The sequence below is a fragment of the Jaculus jaculus genome, chromosome 1 (assembly GCF_020740685.1).
Source record: "Jaculus jaculus isolate mJacJac1 chromosome 1, mJacJac1.mat.Y.cur, whole genome shotgun sequence".
NCBI classification, from domain to species: Eukaryota; Metazoa; Chordata; class Mammalia; order Rodentia; family Dipodidae; genus Jaculus; species Jaculus jaculus.
Genome location: NC_059102.1, coordinates 243,962,544 through 243,989,104, shown reverse-complemented (window position 1 = coordinate 243,989,104; position 26,561 = coordinate 243,962,544). Strand labels below are relative to the sequence as shown.

The window sequence follows — 26,561 nt, the reverse complement described above, 5'->3', positions numbered from 1 at the left end:
TGCCTTTATTTTATGTGGTGCTATTTCAGGTTTCCTTTCAATATGTATGTTAAGGTTTTCTTTATTGTAAAATATTTTTTATTATTTATTTGAGAGAGGCAAAGAGAGGTTGCCACTGCAAATGAACTCCAGACACATGTGTCACTTTGTACATCTGGGTTTATATGAATACTGGTGAATTGAACCGGCAGCAGGCTTTGTGAGCAAGTACCTTTAACCTCTTAGCCATCTCCCCAGCCCCGAAGTTTTCTTTCTTCATCTCTTACTTGTTCTGTCTGTATTGTTCTTTTTCTTCTTTTTACAAACAATTAGCAGTTCTTGCTACTTTTCCTTCCTCAGAATGAGGCCACTAAGCCAATATCCTTATTTATGTGCTGATTGGGAACTGCCCCCTGCACATGATTCGGAAATTTTCATACTTTATTTCTTTATGAAGCATTTTGTACTTTGTCTTTGTAGAGTTTACTCGAGAAGTGACGGACACACAGATGCCACTTGTTGCTCCTGTCATTCTCCCAGAGATGTATAAGATCTTCACCATGGCTGAGGTATGCAATCTCAGCTCCCTGACTTCAGCAAGATGGACTATTCAGGCTGTAGTCCACCTTCACCTCTCAGGTGGAAGATTATGATGTTTGCTGCTGATGCTAGTACCTAAAGACTAGAACTGACCAAGGCCTGGGCCAGAACTTCATTAACTATAAACATTACATTCATTGGTAAAGTAGTTGATGTGTGTCAGTATATCTAATACCTTCTGCCATCTGTAATCACTGAGTACCTAGTGTCACTTCTAACCCTACCTATCTCAACTGAGGATTTGGGTGTAGTCTAGTACTTCATTGCATGAATAGATGTTTTTAAGAGAACTTTTTTAAAAATTTAATCCATTTATTTGAAAGATTGAGAATGGGCGTGTCAAGGCCTCTAGCCACTAGAAACAAACTCCAGACACATGCACCACCTTGTGTATCTGGCTTACATGGATACTGGGGAATTGAACCTGGGTCCTTAAGTGTCTTGGGCAAGCGCCTTAACGGCTAAGCCATCTCTAGCCCATGAATAGATTCTTTTTTTTTTTTTTTTTTTTTTTTTTTTGGTTTTTCGAGATAGGGTCTCACTCTGGCTCAGGCTGACCTGGAATTCACTATGTAGTCTCAGGGTGGCCTCGAACTCATGGCGATCCTCCTACCTCTGCCTCCCGAGTGCTGGGATTAAAGGCGTGCGCCACCACGCCCAGCTATGAATAGATTCTTAATATATACCATGTATATATTAGGTTAGTGTGTATACGAAGAGTAACCTACTCACAGTATGATATGAATACCAAGTGGATATGTTTAAGCCTTCCTATTTCCTTGCCTCCAATAAATAGTTCTCATTTTAAAATAAGTACACATCTGGGGAGATAGCCACATCAGTAAAGTACTTGCCTTAGAAGCATGAGGATCTGAGTTTGATCCCCAGAACCCACATAAAATCCTGAGAGTGGTGGTTCTCACTTATAATCCTGACACTGAGAAGCAGAGCCCTGGGGCCAATCTAATTAATTGGCAAGCTCTAGACCAATGAGATGCCTTGTCTCAAAGAAAAAAAGTGGACAGTGTTCCTGAGGAAAGATCTAAGGTTATCTTCTGCCCTTCGTGCACACAAATGAACATATACACACACAAAAGAGGAATACTTTGAGGACCAGTTATGTATCTCAGTGGTCAGGGTATGTGCTTAGGTCCTGGGTTCATTTCCCAGCACCACTAGAGAGAGAAGTTGAGCATGCTAGTGTACTCCTGTAATCTCAGTATTCAGGCTAGGAGAGGAAAATCAATCCTATCTTGCCGAAAAGAGAGTTATATTAGCCATGTTAGGATTTCAAAAAATGCACAGCTGATTTTCAATTAGATCACCTCACAGAAGCCTGAATATAAAGCTGATTCCAGTAAGTTCTATGATTATTCTGCTGTCTTATATTGTCTGAACTACAGACATCTCTCTTTTTACGTGAATGATTCATATCTGTATCTCTGTAGGGAATCTAATCTCATGTGAGAATTGATTAGTCAAAATTTTACTTTTAGTCCTAGATAACATAACATATACATGCTAATATAACTATGCCATAATCTTTTTCCCAGGTGTATGGTATTCGAACTCGCTCCCGAGCAGTAGAGATTTTTACCACTTGTGCCCATATGATCTGTAACATGGAGGAGCTAGAAAAGGTAAGCTAGCCTTCGGTTGGTGAATAATGCAATTCATGTGTAAAGTCTTTATCAATGCGTTCTATTGCCAGTGGCTCCTCTGTGTTTTTTTTCTTCTCTCCCCCACCCCCATGTAGAATCTCACTCATTCTTGCTCAGGTTGACCTGGAATTTACTATGTAGTCTTAGGCTGGCCTTGATCTCCCAGTGGTCCTCCTATCTCTGCTTCCCAAGTGCTGGGATTAAAGGCATGTACCACCATGCCCGGCTCATACTTTTATTTTTTTTGAAAATTAAAAAAATACATATTTTGTTTGCTTATTTATTGGGAAGGAGAAGAGGCAGAGAGAGAAAATTGCTACACCAGGGCCTCCAGCCACTGCAAACGAACTCCAGATGCATGTACCACCTTGTGCATATGCCTTATATGGATACTGGAGAAATCAGCCTGTGTCCTTTGGCTTCACAAGCAAGCTATCTCCAGCCCTAATTGAGAATTTTAATTCATGTACAGTTTTAACATTTTGACTAACTGTTTGTTTGTTTGTTTTGTTGAGATAGAGTCTCTCCCAATAGCCCCAAGCTGACCTGGAATTCGCTATGTAGTCTCATGGCTAGCCTTGAACTCATAGCAGTCCTCCTATCTCTGCCTCACAAGTGCCAGGATTAAAGGCATGCCAGGGCCTCTAGCCATTGCAGACAAACTCCAGACACATGCACCACCTTGTGCATCTGGCCTTATGTGGGTACTGGGGAATCGAACTCTGGTAGGTTTTGCAGGCAAGCACTGTAACCACTGACTCATCTCTCTAGCCCCTGACTGATTAATTTTTTTCAACTTATATTTAGATTAATTTTATTTCTTCAGTACTTTATCCTTTGTATGCACATACACATGCACACAGAATTAAACCTAGGTCTTCACACTTACTAGGCAATTACTCTATATATTCCCAGCCCCCCCATATCCTTTTCATATTAAACATGTCTTAAGCATTTCTACTTTTTCATGGACCTCTCATGTGAAAGCTAGCTGACAAGTCCTAATCCCTGGGATTCATAATTCAAACACAGTTAGGAAAATGTGGTCTGGCAAATTTTTAAGAGGACTGTGGTAAGGACTGCCTCCTTTGACTATAGCTATGCCCTTTTGATTAAGACCTAAGCCTGAAGAGAGCTTTAGATGCCTTAAATCTCGGTAGTTGATGTATTGAAGCCATGGATTAGGGGTTTGTCCAGCATTGACTTTGGTTTCTGTTATCAGGGTGCAGCCAAAGTCCTGATCTTTCCTGTGGTGCAGCAGTTCACAGAGGCCTTTGTTCAAGCCCTCCAGATTCCAGATGGCCCCACTTCTGACAGTGGTTTTAAGATGGAAGTCCTGAAGGTAAACATATACTGTCACTGAGATTTGGAATTTGAAGGGCTAGTCTGAAATCATTGATTTCTCCTGTGTTACTGTGAGGTGTTTTTCCCTTAACTTTTCAGGCGGTGACAGCCCTGGTGAAAAACTTCCCAAAGCACATGGTGTCCTCCATGCAGCAGATTCTGCCTATTGTTTGGAACACCCTGACCGAAAGTGCTGCTTTATATCCTTTCCTGAAAGCTTAAGGGACCTGCTGCCACATATAGTTGGGAATCTAGTCTTGGGCCTCAACTCACGTGCTTCAAAGTGCTTGAAGTGTCTACTCCCCTAGTGTTGGAGCATGCAATACTACTTTTCAGAACATAAATATAGATATGAATGAAGCAGATTCCAGGTTCTATTTCTTTACTCTTCATCATACTTATGTGAGAACAGAAGTGAATTACACAGAGGAAGTAGAAGATCCTGTGGACTCTGATGGTATGTAGTTTATCTGATCTTGAAATACCAATGTTCAGGAAGTGGGATCTAGACAAAAGAAAAAAATCAGAGACATACAAGTCACAGGTTTTGCTCTCTTAGTGAGTTTTCTAATTGAGTTTCTTTTCAGTGTATCAGGTGTGAGAAATTGAGAATTAATCATCTTTAATCCAAATAGGCATCTGCAAGAATCACATAAAGACATAGAAATTTTGAGTGGTAACAGATACCTTGGAGAGCATCTAATTCTGCTACTTGTAATGTTTTTTTGTCTCGTTTTGTTTTGAAGTCCCAAAAGATACTTTTGTTGTTGTTGATTTTTTGAGGTAAGGTTTCACTCTAGTCCAGGCTGACTTGGAATTCACTATGTAGTCTCAGAGTGGCCTCATACTCACAGTGATCCGCCTACCTCTGCCTTCGGAGTGCTGGGATTAAAGGCTTGCACTACCATGCCTGGCTGTGATACTTTCTTTTAAAAAAAAATTGTTTTTAATTATATGTGTATATGGTGTGTGTGTATTTGTTGAGTGCATGTGTGTATGTGTTTGGAGGCCAGAGGTCAAGGCTGGGTGTCTTCTGCAATCACCCTCCACCTTATTTATTTTTTTTAAATCATTTATTCACACTTTCATGTGTCCACATGTGTGTGCACTTGTGCTCACCAGGACCTCTTGCCACACTGCACACAAGCACCTGTGTCACTTTTTGCATCCAGCTTATATGAGTGGCTTGGGAATTAAACCCAGGCCAGCAGGCTTTACAGGCAAGTGCGTTCACCACTGAACTATCTTCCCAGCCCTGCTACTTTATTTTTTGAGACAGGGACTCTTACTGGCTCTTAAGCTCACCAATTCAGCTGGACTACCTAGCCAGCAAACCCCAAAGATTCTCCTTTTTCATACCTCATCAGTGATGGGATTAAAGTATTTCTGATCAAAAATAGACAGGCTGAAAATATATCTAGTGGTTCTGATTCTTTCACTCTAAAAGTATTTAATATCCTCAAATTCCTTTGACTCTTCAGCCTCCTCTACCAGTTCTTAAGGAATAATAATTAGCAAATACTTTAAATATTCATTAATTAACAAAGATACTGTAGTTTTTTCCAGCATACATGCTTTCCTTTTGCTTTCATATCATTAATTTCTGCTCTTGTGTATTTCCTGTAGGTGAAGTCCTGGGCTTTGAAAATCTCGTCTTTAGCATTTTTGAATTTGTCCATGCCCTACTAGAAAATAGCAAATTCAAAAGCACTGTTAAGAAAGCCTTGCCTGAGTTGATTTACTATATTATCCTGTACATGCAAATCACTGAAGAGCAGGTAAATAGTATTTGGGAGACAGTTGCTAATTTGTATTGGGAAAGTCCAACTTGAAGAATGTGAAGTCTTACTTAAGTAAACTTTTCATTCTTAAAAATAGATAGTAGGTAAATAACTACGTAAAGTTCTAGGAAAGCTTTGGCATCATTTTATTACCAAATCTCTGGGTATTAGGAGTTTATCAACTCTGTGTTAGATAGTTGGACTTTCAGAACACTTTTTTCGTTATGTAAATCTCTGTGAGATCATTACCCAAAAATCTAATGCCATGAGAATCTGTTTCTTCCTTATAAATAGTGAAATGTAGCAATCAGGGTATTAGCTTCATTGGTGGGTCATTAAAACCAGAAAAGGACATTCATGAGTACAAAACAACCTCTCATACAAAACAGCATAAAAATAGACATAATGTTCATAGTAAATATCTCACCAGATGCAATATATTGAGAAAATCAATTTAACAAAGATTAACAGTTAGTTGACAGCAGAGAATAGGTAATTGCCAAATTCTGAATTAGAATCTGTTAGAAAATAATAGCCTTTGTTACATACCTTAATAAATGATTTGTTTCTCTACAACAAAAAACATTTTGAGGTTAGAATTTTGTTTAGGATAAAAGGTTGAAGCCTTCCCATGCCTGTTGATGAAAAGAAGGAACATGTGTACTAAATTGGTAACCTCACAATGACCTAACTTCATCACCTTTCAGATTAAAGTATGGACAGCCAACCCCCAACAGTTTGTGGAAGATGAAGATGATGACACTTTCTCCTATACTGTTAGAATTGCAGCTCAAGACCTATTGCTGGTAAGAGTTTCAACTAGGCATCCATTATCAGTCACTTCAGGGGTTCCTCTTCTTCCTAGCCATCTAACCCAGCATAAGCAGCACAGTTGTGTGGCTTTGCCTAAGTTTTTTTTAGGGCTATAAGAAGATTTTTTTATGAAATTATAGGGAGAATTATGCAGGAATAAAGTAATAAATTAAGGTAATTGAGTCAGGAACATTTTAGTTTAACCCTCCCTTCAACCAGACTCAACAGCATAAACCAGAGGTTCACAAACTTCAAAAAGATTGTTGAGGGCTGGAGGGATGACTTAGCAGTTAAGGCGCTTGCCTGCAAAGCCAAAGGATCCCGGTTCAATTCTTCAGTTCCCATGTGAGCCAGATGCACAAGGGCACATGCATCTGGAGTTCGTTTCCATTGACTGGGACCCCTGGCGTGCCCATTCTCTTTCTCTCTCTCAAATAAATAAATAAAATACTGTGGGTTTTTTTTTTTTTTTTTTAAAGATCATGGAAAGCTACTTGTTGTTTTTTTGTTTGTTTTTTTTCCTGTTATTTTTGTTTGTGGTGGTGGTCCCCCTAACTATAGAATAGAGGGTTGTAAGCTAGAATGTTATGAAGAAATTTCCATTTCCTATTAGGCAGAGATTTGTTGTGAATTACTTCTCATCATCACTTAGTATTTCTTGTTTGTTTTGGTTTTTCAAGTTAGGGTCTCACTCTAGTACCCCAGGCAGACCTGGAATTCACAATGTAGTCCCAGAGTGACTTCAAACTCACAGCAATCCTCCTACCTCTCTGCCTCCTGTGTGCTGGGATTAAAGGCGTGCACCACCACACTCATTTAGTTTTTTTTTTTAATACTTTAAAAAAAATTTTTTTTGTTCATTTTTATTTATTTATTTGAGAGAGAGAGAGAGAATGGGCGCGCCAGGGCTTCCAGACACTGCAAACAATTCCAAATGCATGCGCCCCCTTGTGCATCTGGCTAACGTGGGCCCTGGAGAATCAAGCATCGAACCGGGGTCCTTAGGCTTCACAGGCAAGCGCTTAACCGCTAAGCCATCTCTCCAGCCGTTTTTAAAAATACTTTTAGTTTTACTTATTTATGAGAAAGAGAGAATGGACACACCAGGGCCTCCAGCTACTCCAAATGAACTCTAGATGCATGCATATCCATGTGCATCTGGCTTACATGGGTACTGAGGAATCAAACCTTGGTCCTTAAGCTTCACAGGCAAGTGCCTTAACTATTAAGCCATCTCTCCAGTCCTCACGTAGTATTTCTAAGGAACCTATGACAGATTAAGGGCCAGCCATGGTGGTACATGCCTTTAATCCCAGCACTCATGAGGCTGAGGTAGGAGAATTGCTGTGAGTTCAAGGCCAACCTGGGCTACACTGTAAGTTCTAGGTCAGCCTGGTCTAGAGTGAGACCCTGCTTCAAATAGTAAACAAACAAACAAAAGATGAAGAGTGGATGTGTGGCTCAATGGTAAAGCACTTTTCTAGCATGTGCAAGCACCGAAAAAAAACAAGAAGAAAATTTGCATCTTTTCATCAGTAGAGTGGCTTTTAATTCCCATTATCAATCAGCTTCCAAGAAAATAAATGCCTAATCCTCGTCATCCAAAGGTGTCTCTTACCATTTTTCACTTATGCCATATTTAGTATAGCCAGAGGGAGCAACTGTTTTCCCTTACAATGCCTAGGCTGTAGTACAGAAATACAGGATTTAGTATATGAATGTGAAAGAGTTTCCATCATTGACATGTAAGTTCATTAGCCATTCTCTCTCCTTAGGCTGTGGCCACAGATTTCCAGAATGAGAGTGCAGCAGCCCTAGCAGCTGCAGCTACTCGGCATTTACAAGAAGCTGAACAAAGCAAAAACAGTGGCACTGAGCACTGGTAAGAGGGGGCAATAAGTGCTTCAACTTAAGGGCCTATTTAGGGCCTAAGTTCTGAGGTAACATGCTTTCATTTTACCCTGTTTTTAGTAACCTTGAAAGGAAACACTTAATTTTATATCTGTTGCTATTAAACTTGACTGTTTTCAGTGACAATAATTATAATGTTTAAATTGAAAAGGCAGCTGGGCGTGGTGGTGCACACCTTTAATCCCAGCATTTGGGAGGCAGTGGTAGGAGGATTGCCAAGAGTTCAAGACCACCCTGAGACTACATAGTGAATTCCAGGCCAGCCTGGGACAGAGGGAGACCCTACCTCAAAAAAACAAAGGAAGGAAGGGAGGGAGGGAGGGAGGGAGGGAGGGAGGGAGGGAGGGAGGGAGGGAGGGAGGGAGGGAGGGAAAGGCAAAGCTGTATGTGGTGGTGCACGCCTGTAATCCTAGCTCTTGTAAGGTGGAGACAGTAGTTGAAGATCAACTTCAATTACATAGGAAGTTTGAGGCCAGCCTAGGTCATATAAGTCACTGTCTCAAGGGAAGACACACACACACACACACACACACACAGGTGTAGGGCATGGTGGCGCACACCTTTCATCCTAGCACTTGGAAGGCAAAGGTAAAAGGATCGCCTTGAGTTCAAGGCCATCCTGAGACTACATAGTGAATCTCAGGTCATCTTGGGTTAGAGTGAGACCCTACCTCAAAAAAACCCACCAAATAAACAATCTGAAAAGTCATATCATTGGTCCATTGGAATCAGATTGTGCTGGACTGCCCTTTTCTGAATCTTCTTCCTTAAGTACTTACCTTGTTTGACAGTGTAGTTTCTTTGTCTCATCAGTTGTGATTTCCCTTTTCAGGTGGAAGATCCATGAGGCTTGTATGCTAGCCCTTGGCTCAGTGAAGTCCATCATTACTGACAGTGTAAAAAATGGCAGGATCCATTTTGACATGCATGGCTTCCTGACCAATGTCATCCTTGCAGACCTCAACCTTGCAGGTATGTTTTAGTGTGTGAAGATCTTTATCATGGACTCTACACAAGTAAGCCAGGTATTCTTGTGTTCTTAGGTAAACATTCTTCCCACTACAGCTTGAATTATACACAGAAACCTTAGTCCATGCTTCACCTAAGAGACTAATATTGCCTGGTTCATAATTTGTCCATACTGTTAGGTTTCCTCCCAATTAAACATTTTTTTTATTTTTATTAGCATCTTCCATGATTATAAAAAAATATCCCATGGTAATTCCCCCCCCACACACACACACACTTTCCCCTTTGAAATGCCATTCTCCATCATATTCCAATTAAACATTTCATTCATGACCACTTCGGGCATTTGAATGGAATGCAATCTGTTATGCTTTAAGAAGTCTGCCAGTCAGGTTTGTCCTTCCAGTAGGTTCCTGTCTTTTTTTTTTCTCAAGCTCTTCTTGTCCAGTATCCAAATAATTAATGTTCCATTCTCATATCTGTTAGATCATGTCTTAATTAAGAAAATGTCATCTTTACTATTAGGCTGATTTCTTTCTAGAGCAGTAGCTAAAAAGTCTTTTTTTTTTTTTTTTAGTGTGATATTTTCTACACATTGTTCATACTGTGCTTATTCTCATCCTTAGAGCCACTTTCCCATTCCAAAATACTGTCTTTGCTTCCCTTCTCAGTACTTAAGTCATGAGATGGCATTATTTCATCCTCAGTCCACCGACTTGCATATAGGGTAGCCCTGAAAGTAGCTTGAAAATACTCTGTGACTAAAAATGTCTATCTAACCCCACCACTTCTATTCTCTGAATCACAAATTACAATAGTTACGCATCCAGATCTCAACTCCAGTGGAAATATTTCCCCACCTTGAAAAACCAACAAAGAAAGAAGAAAGGAAGGAGGGAAATGATTTTATGTGATAGGTCATACATTTGCTTTTACATTACAAAACCATGTTGTTTTTTCAAGTTGTATATATTATATAGCATCCAACTATTTGTGAACAGTTGAAGAATGGAGTTGGGATGGAGGACAGGAAGAGCTTATGAACAGTAAAAGAATGGTGTTGGGTGGGGCGGATGTACCAGGAAGCTCCATCATTCAACCTATAATTGCTTTTTTCCTCCTAGTGTCTCCTTTCCTCTTGGGCCGGGCACTTTGGGCTGCCAGTCGATTCACTGTTGCTATGTCCCCTGAACTGATCCAGCAGTTCCTACAGGCAACAGTTAGTGGTCTTCATGAGACACAACCTCCGTCAGTTCGAATTTCTGCTGTGAGAGCTATCTGGGGGTGAGTATGGTACCCTAGGATGATAAGAACTACTTAAAGAGAAAACTAGAAAGGGAAAGAGGCTGTAGGGTGACATGCTGCGTCCAGAAGATGTCTGCTCCCTTTTGTTTCTTATTCTGGGACTTTAACTTCCTCCAGCTCTGAACTCGTCTAAGCTAAGTTCCTTTCTTCAGAAGTGAAGAACCTGAGGCTGTGAGAGAGAAATAATTGGATGAGCTTGTACAGTCCTTGAAGGGTATAACCTGAAAAGAACCCCACACCATTTTGTTGATTGATTGCCTCTACATTAGAAATCAAGTTTTGGGAATGACCTAGAAACACTGCTTATGTTTCCTTTTTTTTTTTTCCTTTACCGAGGTAAGGTAGGTCTCTAGCTCAGACTGATCTGGATTTCACTATGTAGTCTCAGGGTGGCCTTGAACTCACGGCAAATCCTCCTACCTCTGTTCCCAAGTGCTGAGTTTAAAGGCATGTGCCACCACACCTGGCCCTCCAGCTTTTTTTTTTTTTTTTCTTAATGTATATTTTTATTTGTAAGCAGAGAGAAATAGAGAGAATGGGCACGCCAAGGTCTCATGCCACTGCAAACAAACACTAGATGCGTGTGCCACTTTGTGCATCTGGCTATACGTGAGTACTGGGGAATAAAATCTAGGCTATTAGGCTTAAGCCAGGCATGGTGGTGCATGCCTTTAATCCCAGCACTCAGGAGGCAGAGGTATGAAGATAGCTGTGAGTTCGAGGCTATCCTGAGACTACATAGTGAATTCCAGGTCAGCCTGCACTAGAGTGAGACCCTACCTCAAAACAAACAAAAAGCACCTAGGCTGTCAGGCTTTGCAAGCAAGTACCTTTAGCCACTGAACCATCTCTGTAGCCCATTTTTCCCAGGTTTACCTATCTTTTTCACAGGTAGCATACTCAAGGCTTAGTAGTTATTTATTTATATTCCTAATCATACCAGAGTAAACAAACAAATTATAAAATATTTTAAGATACAAATTTAAGCTAGGCATGGTGGTGCACGCCTTTACTCCTGGCACTCAGGAGCCCAAGGTAGAAGGATCTCTGAGTTGAAGGCTAGCCTGAGACTTCATAGTGAATTCTAGGTCAGCCTGGACTAGAGAAAGACCCTACCTTGAAGAAAAAAAAGATACATATTTAAGCATCTTAATTGAATCTTAAACATGACCAATACAGAATTCATCTTCCTCTTGCCTGCCCTGTTTCTTAACTTTTCAGTGAGAGATTGGGATGTCATGCATTACATCTTTAGAAAGCATACAGAAGCCACCTGCTCTATCTGTATTTATTAATTAAATACTTACTGTTACAACCATGAACAAAGCCCATCTTTTTCTGTGCAGTCTTGGTAAAGTAGGTCTTTGGCTCATAATTAAAATGCCATTGTGCACTCAGGAGGCAGAGGTAGGAGGATTGCCGTGAGTTCAAGGCCACCCTGAGACTCCATAGTGAATTCCAGGTCAGCCTGGGCTAGAGTGAGACCCTACCTCGAAAAACCAAAATAAATAAATAAAATGCCATTGTGTTAAGAGGCAAACCAAGTAGAGCTTTTCAGAAGCTCTAAAGCCACTCTAAACTGGCTAAGGTCTGACTGTTGAGTTCTTTTCTGGACCACAAGCCAATAGTCACTGCCTGTACTGTATCTGACCTTTGTGAAACTATTTCATTTACATGCATTCATTATTTATTGCAGTACTAAGAAAAAGAAGCATCCCTTGTGATATTTATCTTTATAAGATTAAAAGCGTTTGTCAACCAAATAAGAATGAAACCATTAAGACCTATGTAGAGAGGGCTGGAAAGATGGATTAGTGGTTAAGACACTTGCCTACAAGCCAAAGGACCCAGGTTCGATTCCCCAGGACCCACGTAAGCCAGATGCATAAGGTGGCGCATACGTCTGGAGTTCATTTGCAGTGGCTAGAGGCCCTGGAGTGCCCGTTCTCTCTCAAATAAATAAATAATACGATTAAAAAAAGAATACCAGACCCATGTAGAACTTACTTGAAACTGTATAAAATGGACCAGGGCTAGAACCAGGAGAATAAATTTAAAAACAGATTATGAAATGGTGAGAAAGATATATCTGCTTTGTATTGTGATTATTTTTTTCTTTTCCCAGAAATGTTCAAAGTTGCAAACTGAGAAAAGCTTGGGATAAATATGAAGCCACTTAGACTCACATGAGCCCATTTATTTATGATGTTTTAGGCAGACAACAATACCTATCAAGCATGTTTATTTACATTGATTTTCTCTCAGGGGATTAGAATACAAAAATATTTCTTTGTTATGGTATGTAACATTTGTTTACAATAAACTTATATTTTAAGTTAGAAAAAAGGCAAAGAGAGCCGGGTGTAGTGGCGCATGCTTTTAATCCTAGCACTCAGGAGGCAGAGGTAGGAGGATCTCCGTGAGTTTGAGGCCACCCTGAGACTACATAGTGATTCCAGGTCAGCCTGGACTAGAGTGAGAGCCTACCTCAGGAAAAAAAAAAAAAAAAGAATAAAAGAAAAAAAGGCAAAGAAAATGTTTTTAAATTAATTATTTTTTACATTAATTAATTTATTTTAGAGAGAATGGGTACACCAGGGCCTCTAGCCACTGCAAACGAACTCCAAACATATGTACCACCTGTGCATCTGGCTTACTTGGGTCCTAGAGAATCAAACCTGGGTCCTTTGGCTTTGCAGGCAAGTGCCTTAACCATTGAACCATCTCTCCAGCCCTGCTATAATTTTTATTTGAGCTTTCAAAGATCTCTTTCTAAAATAGAAAACTGATATTATTGCTCTTAAAGTTAAAAAACCTTGTGGAGTCTGGGGAGATGGTTAGTGGTTAAAAGTGCTTGCTTGCAGAGCCTACCACCTGAGTTCTTTTCCTTAGTACCTATTTAAAGCCATATGCACAAAGTGGAGCATGTATCTGGAGTTTGTTTGCAGCCCTGGTGCCTATCCTTCCTTCCCCTCCCCCTCCTCAAATATATATATTATATAAGATATATAATATATCTTTTGGCCAGGTGTGATGGTGCACACTTTTAATCCCAGCACTTAAGAGGCAGAGGTAGGAGAATTACTATGAGTTTGAGGCCAGCCTGGGACTACAGAGTAAGTTCCAGGTCAGCTGGTCCAGAGTGAGACCCTACCTTGAAATAGATATATAGATGGATGGATGGGTGGGTGGGTGGGTGGGTGGATGGATGGATGGATGGATGGATGGATGGATGGATGGATGATTGATTGATAAGTAGGTACGTAGGTAGGTAAGTAGGAGGGAGGGAGGGAGGGAGGAAGCTGGGTGTGGTGGCAGACATCTTTAATCCCACCACACTCAATGGGGCAGAGGTAGGAGAATCATTGTGAGTTCCAGGTGAGCCTGGCTATAGTAAGACCCTGCCTCAAACAAACAAGAAAGAAAGAAAGGAAGAAGGGAGGGAAGGAAGAAGCAAGGAAAGAAAGAAGAAAGGAAGGAAGAGAGAGAGAGAGTTGGGTGTGGTGGCATACACCTTTAATCCCAGCACTCAGGAGACAGAGGTAGGAGGTTCACTGTGAGTTCGAGGCCTCCCAGAGACTACATAGTTTATTCCAGGTCACAATAAAAAAAAAAAAGTGAGGCCCTACCTCAAAAAAAGATAGATAAATTTGCTGCATTTTTGTTTTGCTCTGTTTGTTTGTTTGCTTTTTTTTTAATTATTATTCTTGTTTGTTTATTTGAGAGAGGCAGAGAGAATGGGCGCACCAGGGCCTCCAGCCACTGCAGACTTCATTTCATGTGCCACCGTGTATATCTGGCTTACATGGGGAATAAAACCTGGGCCCTTTGGCTTTGCAGCCAAGTGCTCTAACCACTAAGCCATCTCTCCAACCCACCTTTTTTTTTTTTTTTTTTTTTTTTTGAGGTAGGGTCTCATTCTAGCCCAGGCAGACCTGGAATTCGCTATGTAGTCTCATGCTGGCCTCAAACTCACAGTGATCCTCCTACCTCTGCCTCCCAAGTGCTAAGATTAAAGGTGTGTGCCACCACACCTGGCTCCCATTTTTGTTTTTCTGAGGGGGGATTGTTTCCTCAGTTTCTTATTTAATGCTAGGTGTGGTTCAGTGGTGATAGTGCACATGTCTTGTTTAATCCCCAACACTAAAATAGAGAGGGAAAAAATTTAAGAAAGTAGAAGTGGTGGTGGTGGCAGTGGTGGTATTTGTGCAATATGCTACAGAAAAATATGAGCACATACACATACCTAGCTCTTGAATTAGTTCTATAAAGCCATGTAAATATGCTATAGCATTTAAGATTAGAAAAATCGGTAATTGAATGATCTGCTTGTGAGTAATTGTTGAATATCTGTCTCTCTCTAGTTATTGTGACCAACTGAAAGTCTCAGAGAGTACCCACGTGCTTCAGCCCTTCCTCCCCAGCATTCTTGATGGCTTAATTCACCTAGCAGCGCAGTTCAGCTCTGAGGTTCTCAACTTGGTGATGGAGACCCTGTGCATCGTTTGTACTGTAGACCCGGAATTCACAGCAAGCATGGAAAGCAAAATCTGCCCCTTCACCATTGCCATTTTCCTAAAGTACAGTAACGGTATGCCACCAGGGAGGACATGTTGACGAGAGCGACCAAAAGACGTGGTGCTTGTGAATTAAGAGTTTCCCTGGGGTCTGACGGTCTTAAGTATCATAAGCAAGAATATGGCTTTCAATTAGAAAAGAAAATAATCGTTCTGTACGTACAGCACCATTACAAAGTAGAATACCTATTCCAGTAACGCTTACTCTTACAAGGACTTGGGGAAGAAGACAGGGAGTCCAGGCTGATAACGATAGAGTAGGAAATGCAGTAGCTAAATGCAAAGCTTCCTTAAAGAGGCGCAGAAAAGGGGGTCCTGGGACGGGGGTGTGGCTTGGTGGCAGAGCACTTGCCCAGCATGCACATGACACCCTAGATTTGATCCCCAATGCTGAGGGGGGGAAAAAGAGGAAGAAAGAAGCACACAAAAATGAATGGGAAAAGGTGTTTATCAGATTTTTTTTCCTTGCAGTGCTGGGGATCAACCAGGGCCTTGCACATACTAGGCAAGTACTCTACTACTGAGCTACCTTCCTGGCCTTTGGTTTTTCTTTTTTGAGCCCTTGTGTAGCTCAAACTGTCCTTGAACTTGCCTCCTCCTGCTTCCACCTCCCAAGTTTCAGGATTATGGATATGGGCCACCACACCTAGCATAGATACTTTCCATAATAGTAAAAAATTGGAATTAATACAAGCTTAATTATATCCATAAAAAGAAATGCTGTACATCCATTAAAAACTTAAGGGAAGCTGGGCATGGTGGCACTCTCCTTTAATACCAGCGCCTAGGAGGCAGAGGTAGGAGGATTTCCATGAGTTCAAGGGCAGCCTGAGACTACATAGTGAATTCCAGATCAGCCTGAGCTAGAGTGAGACCCTACCTTAGAAAAATAAAAAGGGGGGGGGAGTGTTTACCTTAAAATAAGTTAAGAAATAGTTTTCCTCTAAGATTGTCAATAAAATGTCCCAAGTTTTAGTTTTTGTTCTAGAAAAGGATATGTATGTAGATATGTATGTGAAAAAGAAGAAAATATATCACAGTATTAAGAGATTATCTCTAGTCAAGGGGATAATACTTTAAAACAAAACTTTTTTAATATTTTATTTTTATTTACTTGACAGAGAAAGAGGGAGGGAGAGAGAATGGGCTCGCCAGGGCTTTCAGCCACTGCAAACAAACTCCAGATGCATGCGCCCCTTGTGCATCTGGCTAACGTGGGTCCTGGGGAATTGAACCTGAGTCCTTTGGCTTTGCAAGCAAATGCTTTAACCGCTAAGCCATCCCTCCAGCCCAAGCATTTTAAGTTTTTTAGAGTGAATAATATATTACTAAAAAGGTTGAAGATACTTGTTTTAAATATTGAAGCTCAAAAGACAGGAGTAGTAGTTACTCACATCAGTAAACATTTTGTTTGATTTGTTTTTTTAATCATCACATAGTATTCCATGAAATGGCTACATCGTTTACCCATCCTGTTCACATGATTTTATGATGCTGTGATGATGGGGTTTTTTTTTTTGTGTGTGTGCATGGGTGTGTACATCCACATGGGCACACGCGTGTATGTGTGTGTGTTTGTGTGGTATGCTTATATATGTGCCCATGTGGGACCCCTTGCACTCACTTGTGGCTGAGTGTGGTTGCCTGTGATGGCCAGAGAACATCGGGTGTCCTGCTCAATCACTCTCTTGTGCCTTTTGTTACCTGAGCCAAAGTGTCTTACTAGTCCAGAGCTTGTCAGCTCCCGTCCCACAGACATGCACGTCCACCCCAAGCTGTTTGTATAGGTCCTGGGAATTGAGCTGCAGCTCTCAGGCCTCCCAGACCTTCATGCTTACGCAGCAAGTGCTTCTAACCTACTAAGCCTTCTCTCTGCCATGGTGATTTTTAAAAATTTTACTTATTTATTTGCCTGCTTGCTTGAGAAAGAGAAAGAGGCAGATGGAGAGAATGGGCGCACCAGGGCCTCCAGTCACTGCAAACAAACTCCAGACACATGTGCCACCTTGTGCATCTGGCCTACATGGGTACTGGGGAATAGAACCTGGGTCCTTTGGTCACCTTAACCACTAAGCCATCTCTCCAGCCCAGTTTTTGTGAGAGGTTTGTTTTTTGTTTTTCGAGGTAGGGTCTCACTCTAGCCCAGAGCTGACCTAGAATTCACTGTGGAGTCTCAGGGTGGCCTCGAACTCATGGCAATCCTCCTACCTCTGCCTCCCAAGTGCTGGGATTAAAGGCATGCGCCACCACGCCCGGCTCCAGCCCAGTTTTTAATATATACTTTGCCCATATTTTTTCATGCTACATAAAGATAAGAATTTTTTTTTGTTTTGTTTTGTTTGTTTTTCGAGGTAGGGTTTCACTCTGGCTCAGGCTAACTTGGAATTAACTGTAGTCTCAGGGTGGCCTCAAACTCACGGTGATCCTCCTACCTCTGCCTCCCAAGTGCTGGGCGCCACCATGCCTGGTTTAAGAATATTTTCATTATGTAAGGAAAACAAAAAATTCACATAAAGTTCCATTTCTTTCTTTATTTCTTCCCCCCTTTTTTTTTTTTTAAGGGTCTCACTCTAACCCAGGCTAATTTGGAATTCACTGTGTAGTCTCTCAGGGTGGCCTTGAACTCACAGCAACCCTCCTACCTCTGCCTCCCAAGTCTTAGGATTAAAGGTGTGTGCCATCACACCAGGTTCTCATCTCTTTTTTAAAGAAAAAATGTATTTTTATTTATTTGAGAGAGAGCAAAAAGAGGCAGATAGAGGCAGAGGGAGATAATGGATGTGCCAGGGCCTGTAGCCACTGCCAATGAACTCCAGACACATGCACCACCTTGTGCACCTTGGCTCATGTGGGCATTGGGGAATTGAACCTGGGTACTTAAACTTTGCAGGCAAGTGCCTTAACCACTGACCCATCTCTCCAGCCCATAAAGTTCCATTTCTTATCAGGGCAAGGTAGTACACACTTGTGATCATAGCTATCAGGAAACTGAGGCAGAAAAACTCTGTCTTAAAATAAGCACCTGCCCACTCACCCCCCCCCCCCAGAAAAAAAAGCTTCATTCCTTCATGTGGCTCTACTTTTTGAGAAGTTTACCTTTCACAACCTTTGGATATTCTTTCTGTTTGCATCTGCTGCTCCCTGGATGATGTGTATGGTTTCTCCTTGAAAGGAAGGAGAACAACAGTCCTTGAGCAGCTTTTTGAAATTTTCACATCTTCTTTATAAGCATCAACATTTTGTTTTGGTTTTGTTTTTTCTATTTTGGTTTTTCAAGGTAGGGTCTCACTCTAGCCCAGGCTGACCTGGAATTCACTATGTAGTCTCAGGGTGGCCTTGAACTCACAGTGGTTCTGCTTCTGCCTCCCAAGTGCTGGGATTAAAGCCATGTGCCACCATGCCCAGCTTTGTTTTTTATTTCTTTTTTTAGCATTTGATTTCATAGGCAGTCAAGGTTCCACAAGAACAAAGACCTCAAAGATTTACCCACAAAAGAAAAACCAAATTTGTTTTTTTTTTTTTTCATTATTTTATTCATTATATATAGAGAGAATGGGCTTGCCAGAGTCTCCAGCCACTGCAAACTCCATACACATGTGCCACCTTGTGCATCTGGCTTATGTGGATATTGGGGAATCGAACCTGTGTCCTTAGGCTTTGCAGGCAAGCATCTTAAGAACTAAGCCATCTCTCCAGCCCCAAATTTTGTTTTAATAGTAGCAGTTAAGTGACTAGTCTATGTCTTAATGGAAACATACAGACTGTACATTTTGGGGATTAGCATCTCCCTTGTTCATTTAGGTTATTTGTGTCACCCCTCTAGGTCCCAAGCATGTGATACATAATCTGTGCAGAAATTGTTCACTTGGTTAGAGCAGGGCAACAGTCATGAAACCACAAGCAGATACAGTCAGGCAGGTGGGGGAGTCACTGTTGGCTTATCCTCTTCAGATCCTGTCGTCGCCTCTCTGGCTCAGGACATCTTCAAGGAGCTGTCTCAGATTGAAGCCTGTCAAGGCCCAATGCAGATGAGGCTGATTCCCACTCTAGTCAGCATAATGCAAGCCCCAGCAGACAAGATCCCTGCAGGGCTCTGTGCGGTAAGTGGCTACAAGGTCTGTGTATGTGAGAAAAAGAATAAGAGAATCTGCAGGTGCCACCCACAGATACCCACCTACTGGTAGAAAGCCAGTAAGAGTGTTGAAATTTATGGGATGGTTTTACTGAGCCATTTTGCCCCTAAGGACAGTGGATAATTACCTACGGCATTAAGAAGATAGCTGTTTCTTATTCTAGAGTACTTGCGTGGGTTGACCAGAGTGTCGGCATTACATAGCACTCACTACTAAGTATGTCACCTAGCTCTGCCTCTGCCACATCCCGCCACCCCCATGACTAATAACATGATGAGCTACCATAGACTGAGAGCACAGTCTAATTGTTCCTGGCCTTTTCATTAATGAGCTTTCTCTGGGCTGTTGTGTTGAAGCCAGGTAGTGAGCATCTTAGTTGTTGGGCTCCTCCCACCCCAGAGGCAATTCTGACTTTGCTGTCTTCTCTCCTTCAGACCGCCATTGATATCCTCACCACAGTTGTGCGGAGTACAAAGCCGCCCCTTTCCCAGCTCCTCATCTGCCAAGCTTTCCCTGCTGTGGCACAATGCACACTTCACACAGATGATAATGCCACTATGCAGGTACCTAAGACATGCAGACTCAAGGGAAAACAGCTCCCCAGTTCTAGGCTTCTAGAAGGCTAAAAAATCTGACTTTTGAAATAGCAGTCTGTTAATTCCAGCTTTATCTGCAGAAACTAGGATGGGCTTAGGCTGGAAAAGCCAAGCATTCTATGCTTTGGGATCTATTACAACCTTAAAGAGTCTGAATACCAGATATCTTGGCCATCTGTGTTTGGTTACTACTACTATAGAAGAATATAGACATTGAGACTTAGGGCACTTGGATGCTTCTGAATATTTCTTCTCTTAATAAACTCAGCAAAGTGATAGGCCTCTAGAGAAGTGAGGGGTGAATTGGTTACTTTCTGAGGTCTTTACTAAAGGTTATAGAAACCTTATAGCTACTAGTCAGATTGAAAATCCCTAGATAAACAGTGGCATCATAAGTATTTTTTCAGTACAAGGGATGGCTCTTTATGGGTAAAACTCAGTTATCTTTTATAATAAAAATTGGGCAGTTTAGGCTGGGCATGGAAAGATTGTATAGTGCATGTCCTTACCTGTAACACTAAATTCCTGAATCCAGTGGTGTGAGCTTACCTGAATCCTGTTGGCTCACAGCTCCTATGAAGAGCAGTCTTATTACTTCTGACAAAGCAGCCTGAAGCCCATGTAGCCTGATGGCCTCTAGGCGTCTGCCCACTGTCGTCTTCTCCTCCCTCCCCCGCCACAATTGCTAATCTTGCTTCCCATTTTTGTGTCCCCAGAATGGTGGAGAGTGTTTACGGGCCTATGTATCAGTGACATTGGAGCAGGTAGCCCAGTGGCATGATGAGCAAGGCCACAATGGACTTTGGTATGTGATGCAAGTGGTGAGCCAGCTCCTAGATCCCCGTACCTCAGAGTTCACTGCAGCCTTTGTGGGCCGCCTTGTCTCCACCCTCATCTCCAAGGCAGGGCAAGAGCTTGGGGAGAATCTGGACCAGATTCTTCGTGCCATCCTCAGTAAGATGCAGCAGGCAGAGACACTCAGCGTCATGCAGGTAAGGACAGTAAGATGCTAGGCTTTCTCACTGCCTAGAGGATAGAGAATCAAATTAGGATGCAGTCCCTAAGTTGTCTTATTCTCTCACTGACTTGTAGATCTCGTAAGTAAAATTGGGTCTGTTCTAGCCCAAGAAACATGGACAAGGACAAGGAAAGCCCCATATTCTGTCCTGTGAATTTTCCCCCCTGTGTAGAGAATCTGTTTCTTGACTGGGTGGCCCATTCCCTCTCATCTCCTGTGCATGTGGCATCAGCATTCCTGAGGCAGATACCCCTCTTGTTCTCTTCTAGTCTCTGATCATGGTGTTTGCTCATCTGGTGCACACTCAGCTGGAACCTCTCTTGGAGTTCCTGTGTAGCCTCCCGGGACCTACTGGCAAACCTGCCTTGGAGTTTGTGATGGCTGAGTGGACAAGCCGACAGCATCTGTTCTATGGACAGTATGAAGGCAAAGTTAGGTAGGGCCCCATCTTTCTACTCTGAGCACTCTGTCCCTATTCATGTTTCTTTCTACCCTCACTTGTACCATTGATTTTTGTTATACATACCAAATTGCCCCTTTTACTCCTTTTCTTTTCTTGCTAACCTGTATATTTGAATACCTGCAATCTTGAAATCCCTCTCCCCTGCAAAAGAAAAGCAACACAAGTTGAACAATTTCTGACATCTGCTGGCTAGATGGCCTCCTCTGAAACAGACTTCAGTCAGTAGCTTATTCTCTTTGTAAATCGAAACCTTCTGACCCTGGCTTTCCAACTTTGTAGCCTAGACTTGTTTCACTGGAAGATATCACCCTGTTCACTGTGGGCAGACATTGTGATGCTTGCTCACCCTAGCTTTGTTTAATCAAGATGAGCAGATTGGGGCTGGAGAAATTGCTCTCTGGTTAAGGCACTTGCCTGCAAAGCCTAAAGACCCAGGTTCAATTCCCCAGTACCCATTTAAAGCCAGAAGGAGTTCTATTTCTCTCTGCTTGTAAATAAATAAAAATATTCTTTAAAAAATAATTTTTTGTTTTTTAAAAAAGAGGGCAGGTTAGACCATCGTATGAACACTTAAACCCATTCTCAACTGAACTATGTTATCTTTCCTAATTAGTTGTAAACAAAATTTTCACCATCAAAGAGAGGGTCTTGGGGCAGTCTCCTTGGAGTTAATTCTAGGTGGGTAGCTAACTGAACTTTGGCTTTTTCCTTGCCAGCTCGGTGGCATTATGTAAATTGCTCCAGCATGGCATCAATGCAGATGATAAGCGGCTACAGGATATCCGTGTGAAGGGAGAAGAGATCTACAACATGGATGAGGGCATCCGTACCCGCTCGAAGTCAGCCAAAAGTGGGTGATGCTGCCAGCCCACTAGTTCTGTCTATGTAGGGGCTCAGGCCACCTGGGATGGAGGGAAGGGATATACTATGACCTATATATATAATTTTTTTAATATTTATTTATTTGAGAGAGAGAGAGAGAATGGGCATACCAGAGCCTCCAGCCACTACAAACAAATTTCAGACGCATGCCCCACCTTGTCTAGCTGGCCTACTTGGGTCCTGGGGAGTCGAACCTTGGTCCTTTGGCTTTTGTAGGCAAGTGCCTTAACCGCTAAGCCATTTATCCAGCCCTGACTTACATTTTTATTAGTAATGGCTTTCATAAAGGCAAAGTAAACAATGGATCTGAATGTATGAATCCTTCCTGCTGAAAATTGACTATTTTAAAATAGTCTTGGATATCAAAGGTTCCCGAGTTTCCTGCTTCCCACTTTGTTCTGGGGCTTTGACTTATAAATTCAGCATGGCTTTGCTATCAAGTTGTCTTGGTCTGTGGCTCCAGTAAATTGTAGGTAGAGCTGCAGCTTTAACTGTAGGTTTATAATCACCTACACTGTCTCACAGACTTATGCTGTATCCAAGTAACTGGTTTCACAGGTTTATTTCTGGTACAAGACTATTTCTAGGTGGAGCATGGTGACACATGCCTTTAATCTCAGCACTTAGGAGGTAGGAGGATTGCCATGAGTTCGAGGCCACCCAGAGACTACATATAAATTCCAGGTTAGCATGGGCAAGAGTGAGACCCTACCTCAGGAAAGAAAAAACAAAACTATAATCCGTGAATTTATCTCCTTTATTCTGAGCTGTTACAACACCAGGCAAAATTATTATTTTACTTTAAATCATGGAGGGGCACAGCTAGGACATAGCTCAATTGGTAAGGTGCTTGCCTAGCATGTACAAAGTTCTATTCTAACCCCAGTATCACATAAAACTAGATACGAAGCCAAGTGTAGTGGCACACGCCTTTTATCCCAGGACTTGGGAGGCAGAGGTAGGAAGATTGTCATGAGTTCAAGGCCATCCTGAGACTAGGTAGTGAGTTTCAGGTCAGCCTGGGCTAGAGTGAGACCCTACCTCGAAAAAACAAAAAACTGGATATGATGGTGCATGCCTATAATCCCAGCACTAAGGAGATAGAGGCGGGAGGATCGGAACCTCATGGTCATCGTCTGCTACATGGAGGACAGTCTGGGATACATGAGGCTGTCTCAAAAAGAAAGAAGGAAAGGAAAAGGAAATTCTTTGTAGTTTGATGTAGTCAAGGATGATGGAAAACACCCAAGGTATAGTGAACTCTTTGCTGAGTGACATTGCAGAGGGATGGGGACACTATCAGAGGAAACTTAGTGACCATCAAACTTGGAGCCTTTTCCTTTCTCCCTAGACCCAGAGCGCTGGACAAACATTCCCTTGCTGGTCAAGATCCTAAAGCTGATCATCAATGAGCTCTCCAATGTCATGGAGGCCAATGCTGCTCGTCAAGCCACTCCTGCAGAGTGGAACCAAGGTGCACCAGTCCCTTACTCCCAGGAGACTTAACCCAGCAGATCAAATTGCAAACCCAAACTATCGGTTTGGTTTGTTCATTACTGATTATTGGATGGCTACTCTGGAAATAGGACTGTCAGGTCTACCTTGTGAAATCTCACAGAGGTTTAGGGAAGAGGCAGCCAGGAGGCAAGCTGCCTTACCCCTTCTTACATGGAAAGTTTGGTTGTTCCATTCAAACTTAGAGGGGGTTAGCCATCTCTAGTTCTGTCATGCTAGGGACTATAGGCCACATTGCAGAAACACTCAGGGTTCTTCTTTCTGGCCTGTTCAGAATTTGAAAGAGAAAATGTGTAACTGATTAAGGTGCTTTCCAATTCCAAGTAGATGACTCCAATGACATGTGGGAGGATCAAGAAGAAGAGGAGGAGGAGGAGGAAGATGGTTTAGCTGGCCAGCTTTTATCAGACATTCTTGCTACTAGTAAATATGGTAAGCCATTTGAAAAGACAGCATGGTAAAGACCTGTCTTCACACCCCGGTGCCAAGAAAGGGGAGATAGGAGCTTTTTATGAGGGATGTTCCTTGAGCTTTTGACCCTTCTGCCTCAGCCATGTGGTGGTGACTCACTACCCAAGGCCTGACCGGCCCTGTGTTTCTATATCTAATAGAGGAGGACTACTACGAGGATGATGAGGAAGATGACCCCGATGCCCTGAAGGATCCTCTCTATCAGATTGATCTGCAGGTGAGGGAGGCTGTCCAGAGAAGAGCTCTTAAAGTGGCAATATCTATTTCAGGCCATGGAAGGGGAAAATGGGTCCCTTCATAGTTTTTCATGAGAACCTCAGGAAGTGGGGAGGGAGCTCCTATCTTTGTGAGTGATCACAGGCTTTGGGGGAGGGATTGTTGGGACTTTTCACTCAGTATTTTATACCAGTGATAATCCATTTTATGAAGGTCCTCTGGGTGAAATAAGAGATAGAGCCTTAGAAAGATTTTGGTTCCCCATTGAATTTTCTCCCTGGGTTACACCTAAATTATGTCCAAGAATATAAAAGACTATCCCCAGGCAGCTGGTATTTGTCTAAAAGTCAACAGCCCTAAACTACTTTCCCTGCTGCACATTGGGTGCCCTGGGAACCTTCAGTAATGCCCCTCTTATTCTTCCTTCCAGGCATATCTCACAGACTTTCTTTGCCAGTTTGCTCAGCAGCCCTGCTATGTAATGTTCTCGTGCCACCTTAACGACAACGAGAGGCGAGTTCTGCAGACCATCGGTATATAAAAGCGGGAGTCTTTCACCTGTGCTCCCTCTCCTGGCCCAGCCACAGACCATTCTGCAGCCCTTACTGGCCTCTCACTGGCCTTGAGATGCACTTCTCAGCCTGGAGTGGCTTCCTGATCCTTGGCCTTTGGCCACTGCATAGTGACACTGACGACTCAGACCTCGCTCACCAGTGCTGGCACTTAGGAATGCTGGAACAGAGGACTTTTCTCAAAATTCCTAGGAAGATAACCCATTGCTGGAACCTTTTTTCCTCTCCAGCTTTGCCCCACCTCCATTCCTAGGATCCTCTGTTGGCCAGACCAGAGACATTCACGAATAGAAGGATTGTGGATTCTTGGATTATTTTGCCCCACCTCAGGAGCACAGGATGTCACCACCATTTATATTCTATCTAAAACAAAGCTGTCTACTTTTATAAGGACATCTGATGTGTTAGGATAGAAATCCTCTGGAAAGATCATTATGCTTTCTGCCCTCGGCCACTGATGCTCTGGGTTCTCCTTAGGAATAAGCTGGAACAGCTAATGCTAAGCCCTTTCCAGTAACCTCCCCATCCTGCTTCCCTCCTGCAACACTAAGGCTCCTCTGTCAAAGGAAGTCATCTTCCCATTTTGGCTTCATTGCATGACACAACCCCTCCCCCAGGCTGTTCCTATATATACATGCACACACAAAATAAGCCAGACAGATGGCAACTTGTTTTTCCTTTTTTAGGAAAAAAAAAAGAAAAAAAAAATTTTCTAAGTCCACCTGACCCAACTATATTTAATTTACCTCCCACACATTACCATAGCATCTGATATTCAAAGGTTAGTCCTGTCCCTCAGGAATCCTCTGAAGTGGTTAAGTTGTAGCTCTCAAATTTGCAATGTGTATTTTTCTAGGACAGTAAAGTAATCTTTACAAATGAATATAGTCTGCATGGCATAAGGTGTCTCAGCCCTTCTGCTTTCTACTCTTTAGAAGGAAAGTAAAAATAGGGGAGAAAAAGGGATGAGTGGAGAGTAGGCGTTTTAGTGTGATTTGGCAAATACCTCAAAAAATCTTAAAAAACCTTACACCTTTATTTTATTTTTTTCAAGGTAGGGTTTTTCTCTAGCCCAAGATGATCTGAATTCACTCTATTCTCAGGGTGGCCTCGAACTCATAGCAGCCTTCTGCCTTCTGAGTGCTGGGATTAAAGGTGTGCACCACCACATCTGGAAGTGGTTTTTGGTTTTGTTTTTTTAGATAGTGTCTCACTCTAGCCCAGGCTGACCTGAAAGTCACTTTGTAGTCTCAGGTGGTCTTGAACTCACAGCAATCTTTCCACCTCTGCCTCCTGAGTGCTGGGATTAAAGGCATGCGCCATCACACCTTTTTTTTTTTTTTTAAATTTTTATTTATTAGAGAAGAGGCGCAGAGAGACTGGGTGGGCACACATGAACTCCAGACACACGGGCTATCTTGCACATCTGGATTGCGTGGGTCCTGGGCAATCGACCCTGGGTCCTTATGCTTTGCAGCAAAGTGCCTTAACCACTAAACCATCTCTCCAGCCCCTTCTAACTTTTTAGGCAAGTGCCTTAACCACTAAGACATCTCTCTAGTCCCCTACCTTTTTTTTTTTTTTTTTTTGGCTTTTTTGAGGTAGGGTTTCACTAGCTCAGGCTGACCTGGAATTCATTATAAAATCTCAGGCTGGCCTCGAACTCAGCATTCTTCCTACCTCTGCCTCCTGAGTGCTAGGATTAAAGGCGTGTACCCAATCACTCTGTATCTGTAACACATTAAAACCTGCTGG

General features: G+C 42.3%; 1 protein-coding gene across 5 annotated transcripts in view; it reads left to right on the top strand.

Moving 5' to 3' along the window:
• Ipo9 (importin 9) overlaps positions 1-25,689 on the top strand; it is a 41,407-nt gene extending 15,718 nt beyond the window's left edge. For 3 of the 5 annotated variants that reach the window (XM_045160235.1, XM_045160249.1, XM_045160266.1), the window contains 20 exons: positions 460-548; positions 2,133-2,219; positions 3,463-3,582; positions 3,684-3,784; positions 3,983-4,041; positions 5,211-5,362; positions 6,073-6,171; positions 7,954-8,060; positions 8,922-9,061; positions 10,183-10,342; positions 14,728-14,954; positions 18,892-19,040; positions 19,508-19,636; positions 20,386-20,661; positions 20,957-21,123; positions 21,867-22,000; positions 23,384-23,506; positions 23,872-23,979; positions 24,159-24,235; positions 24,665-25,689. In XM_045160235.1, coding sequence (XP_045016170.1) covers positions 460-548; positions 2,133-2,219; positions 3,463-3,582; positions 3,684-3,784; positions 3,983-4,041; positions 5,211-5,362; positions 6,073-6,171; positions 7,954-8,060; positions 8,922-9,061; positions 10,183-10,342; positions 14,728-14,954; positions 18,892-19,040; positions 19,508-19,636; positions 20,386-20,661; positions 20,957-21,123; positions 21,867-22,000; positions 23,384-23,506; positions 23,872-23,979; positions 24,159-24,235; positions 24,665-24,775 — 2,615 coding nt within the window. In that variant the 3' untranslated portion in view covers positions 24,776-25,689. The remainder of the gene's footprint in view (positions 1-459; positions 549-2,132; positions 2,220-3,462; positions 3,583-3,683; positions 3,785-3,982; positions 4,042-5,210; positions 5,363-6,072; positions 6,172-7,953; positions 8,061-8,921; positions 9,062-10,182; positions 10,343-14,727; positions 14,955-18,891; positions 19,041-19,507; positions 19,637-20,385; positions 20,662-20,956; positions 21,124-21,866; positions 22,001-23,383; positions 23,507-23,871; positions 23,980-24,158; positions 24,236-24,664) is intronic. The other 2 variants (XM_004670694.3, XM_045160257.1) reach the window with 1 other exon arrangement.
• The last annotated feature ends 872 nt before the right edge of the window (positions 25,690-26,561 follow it).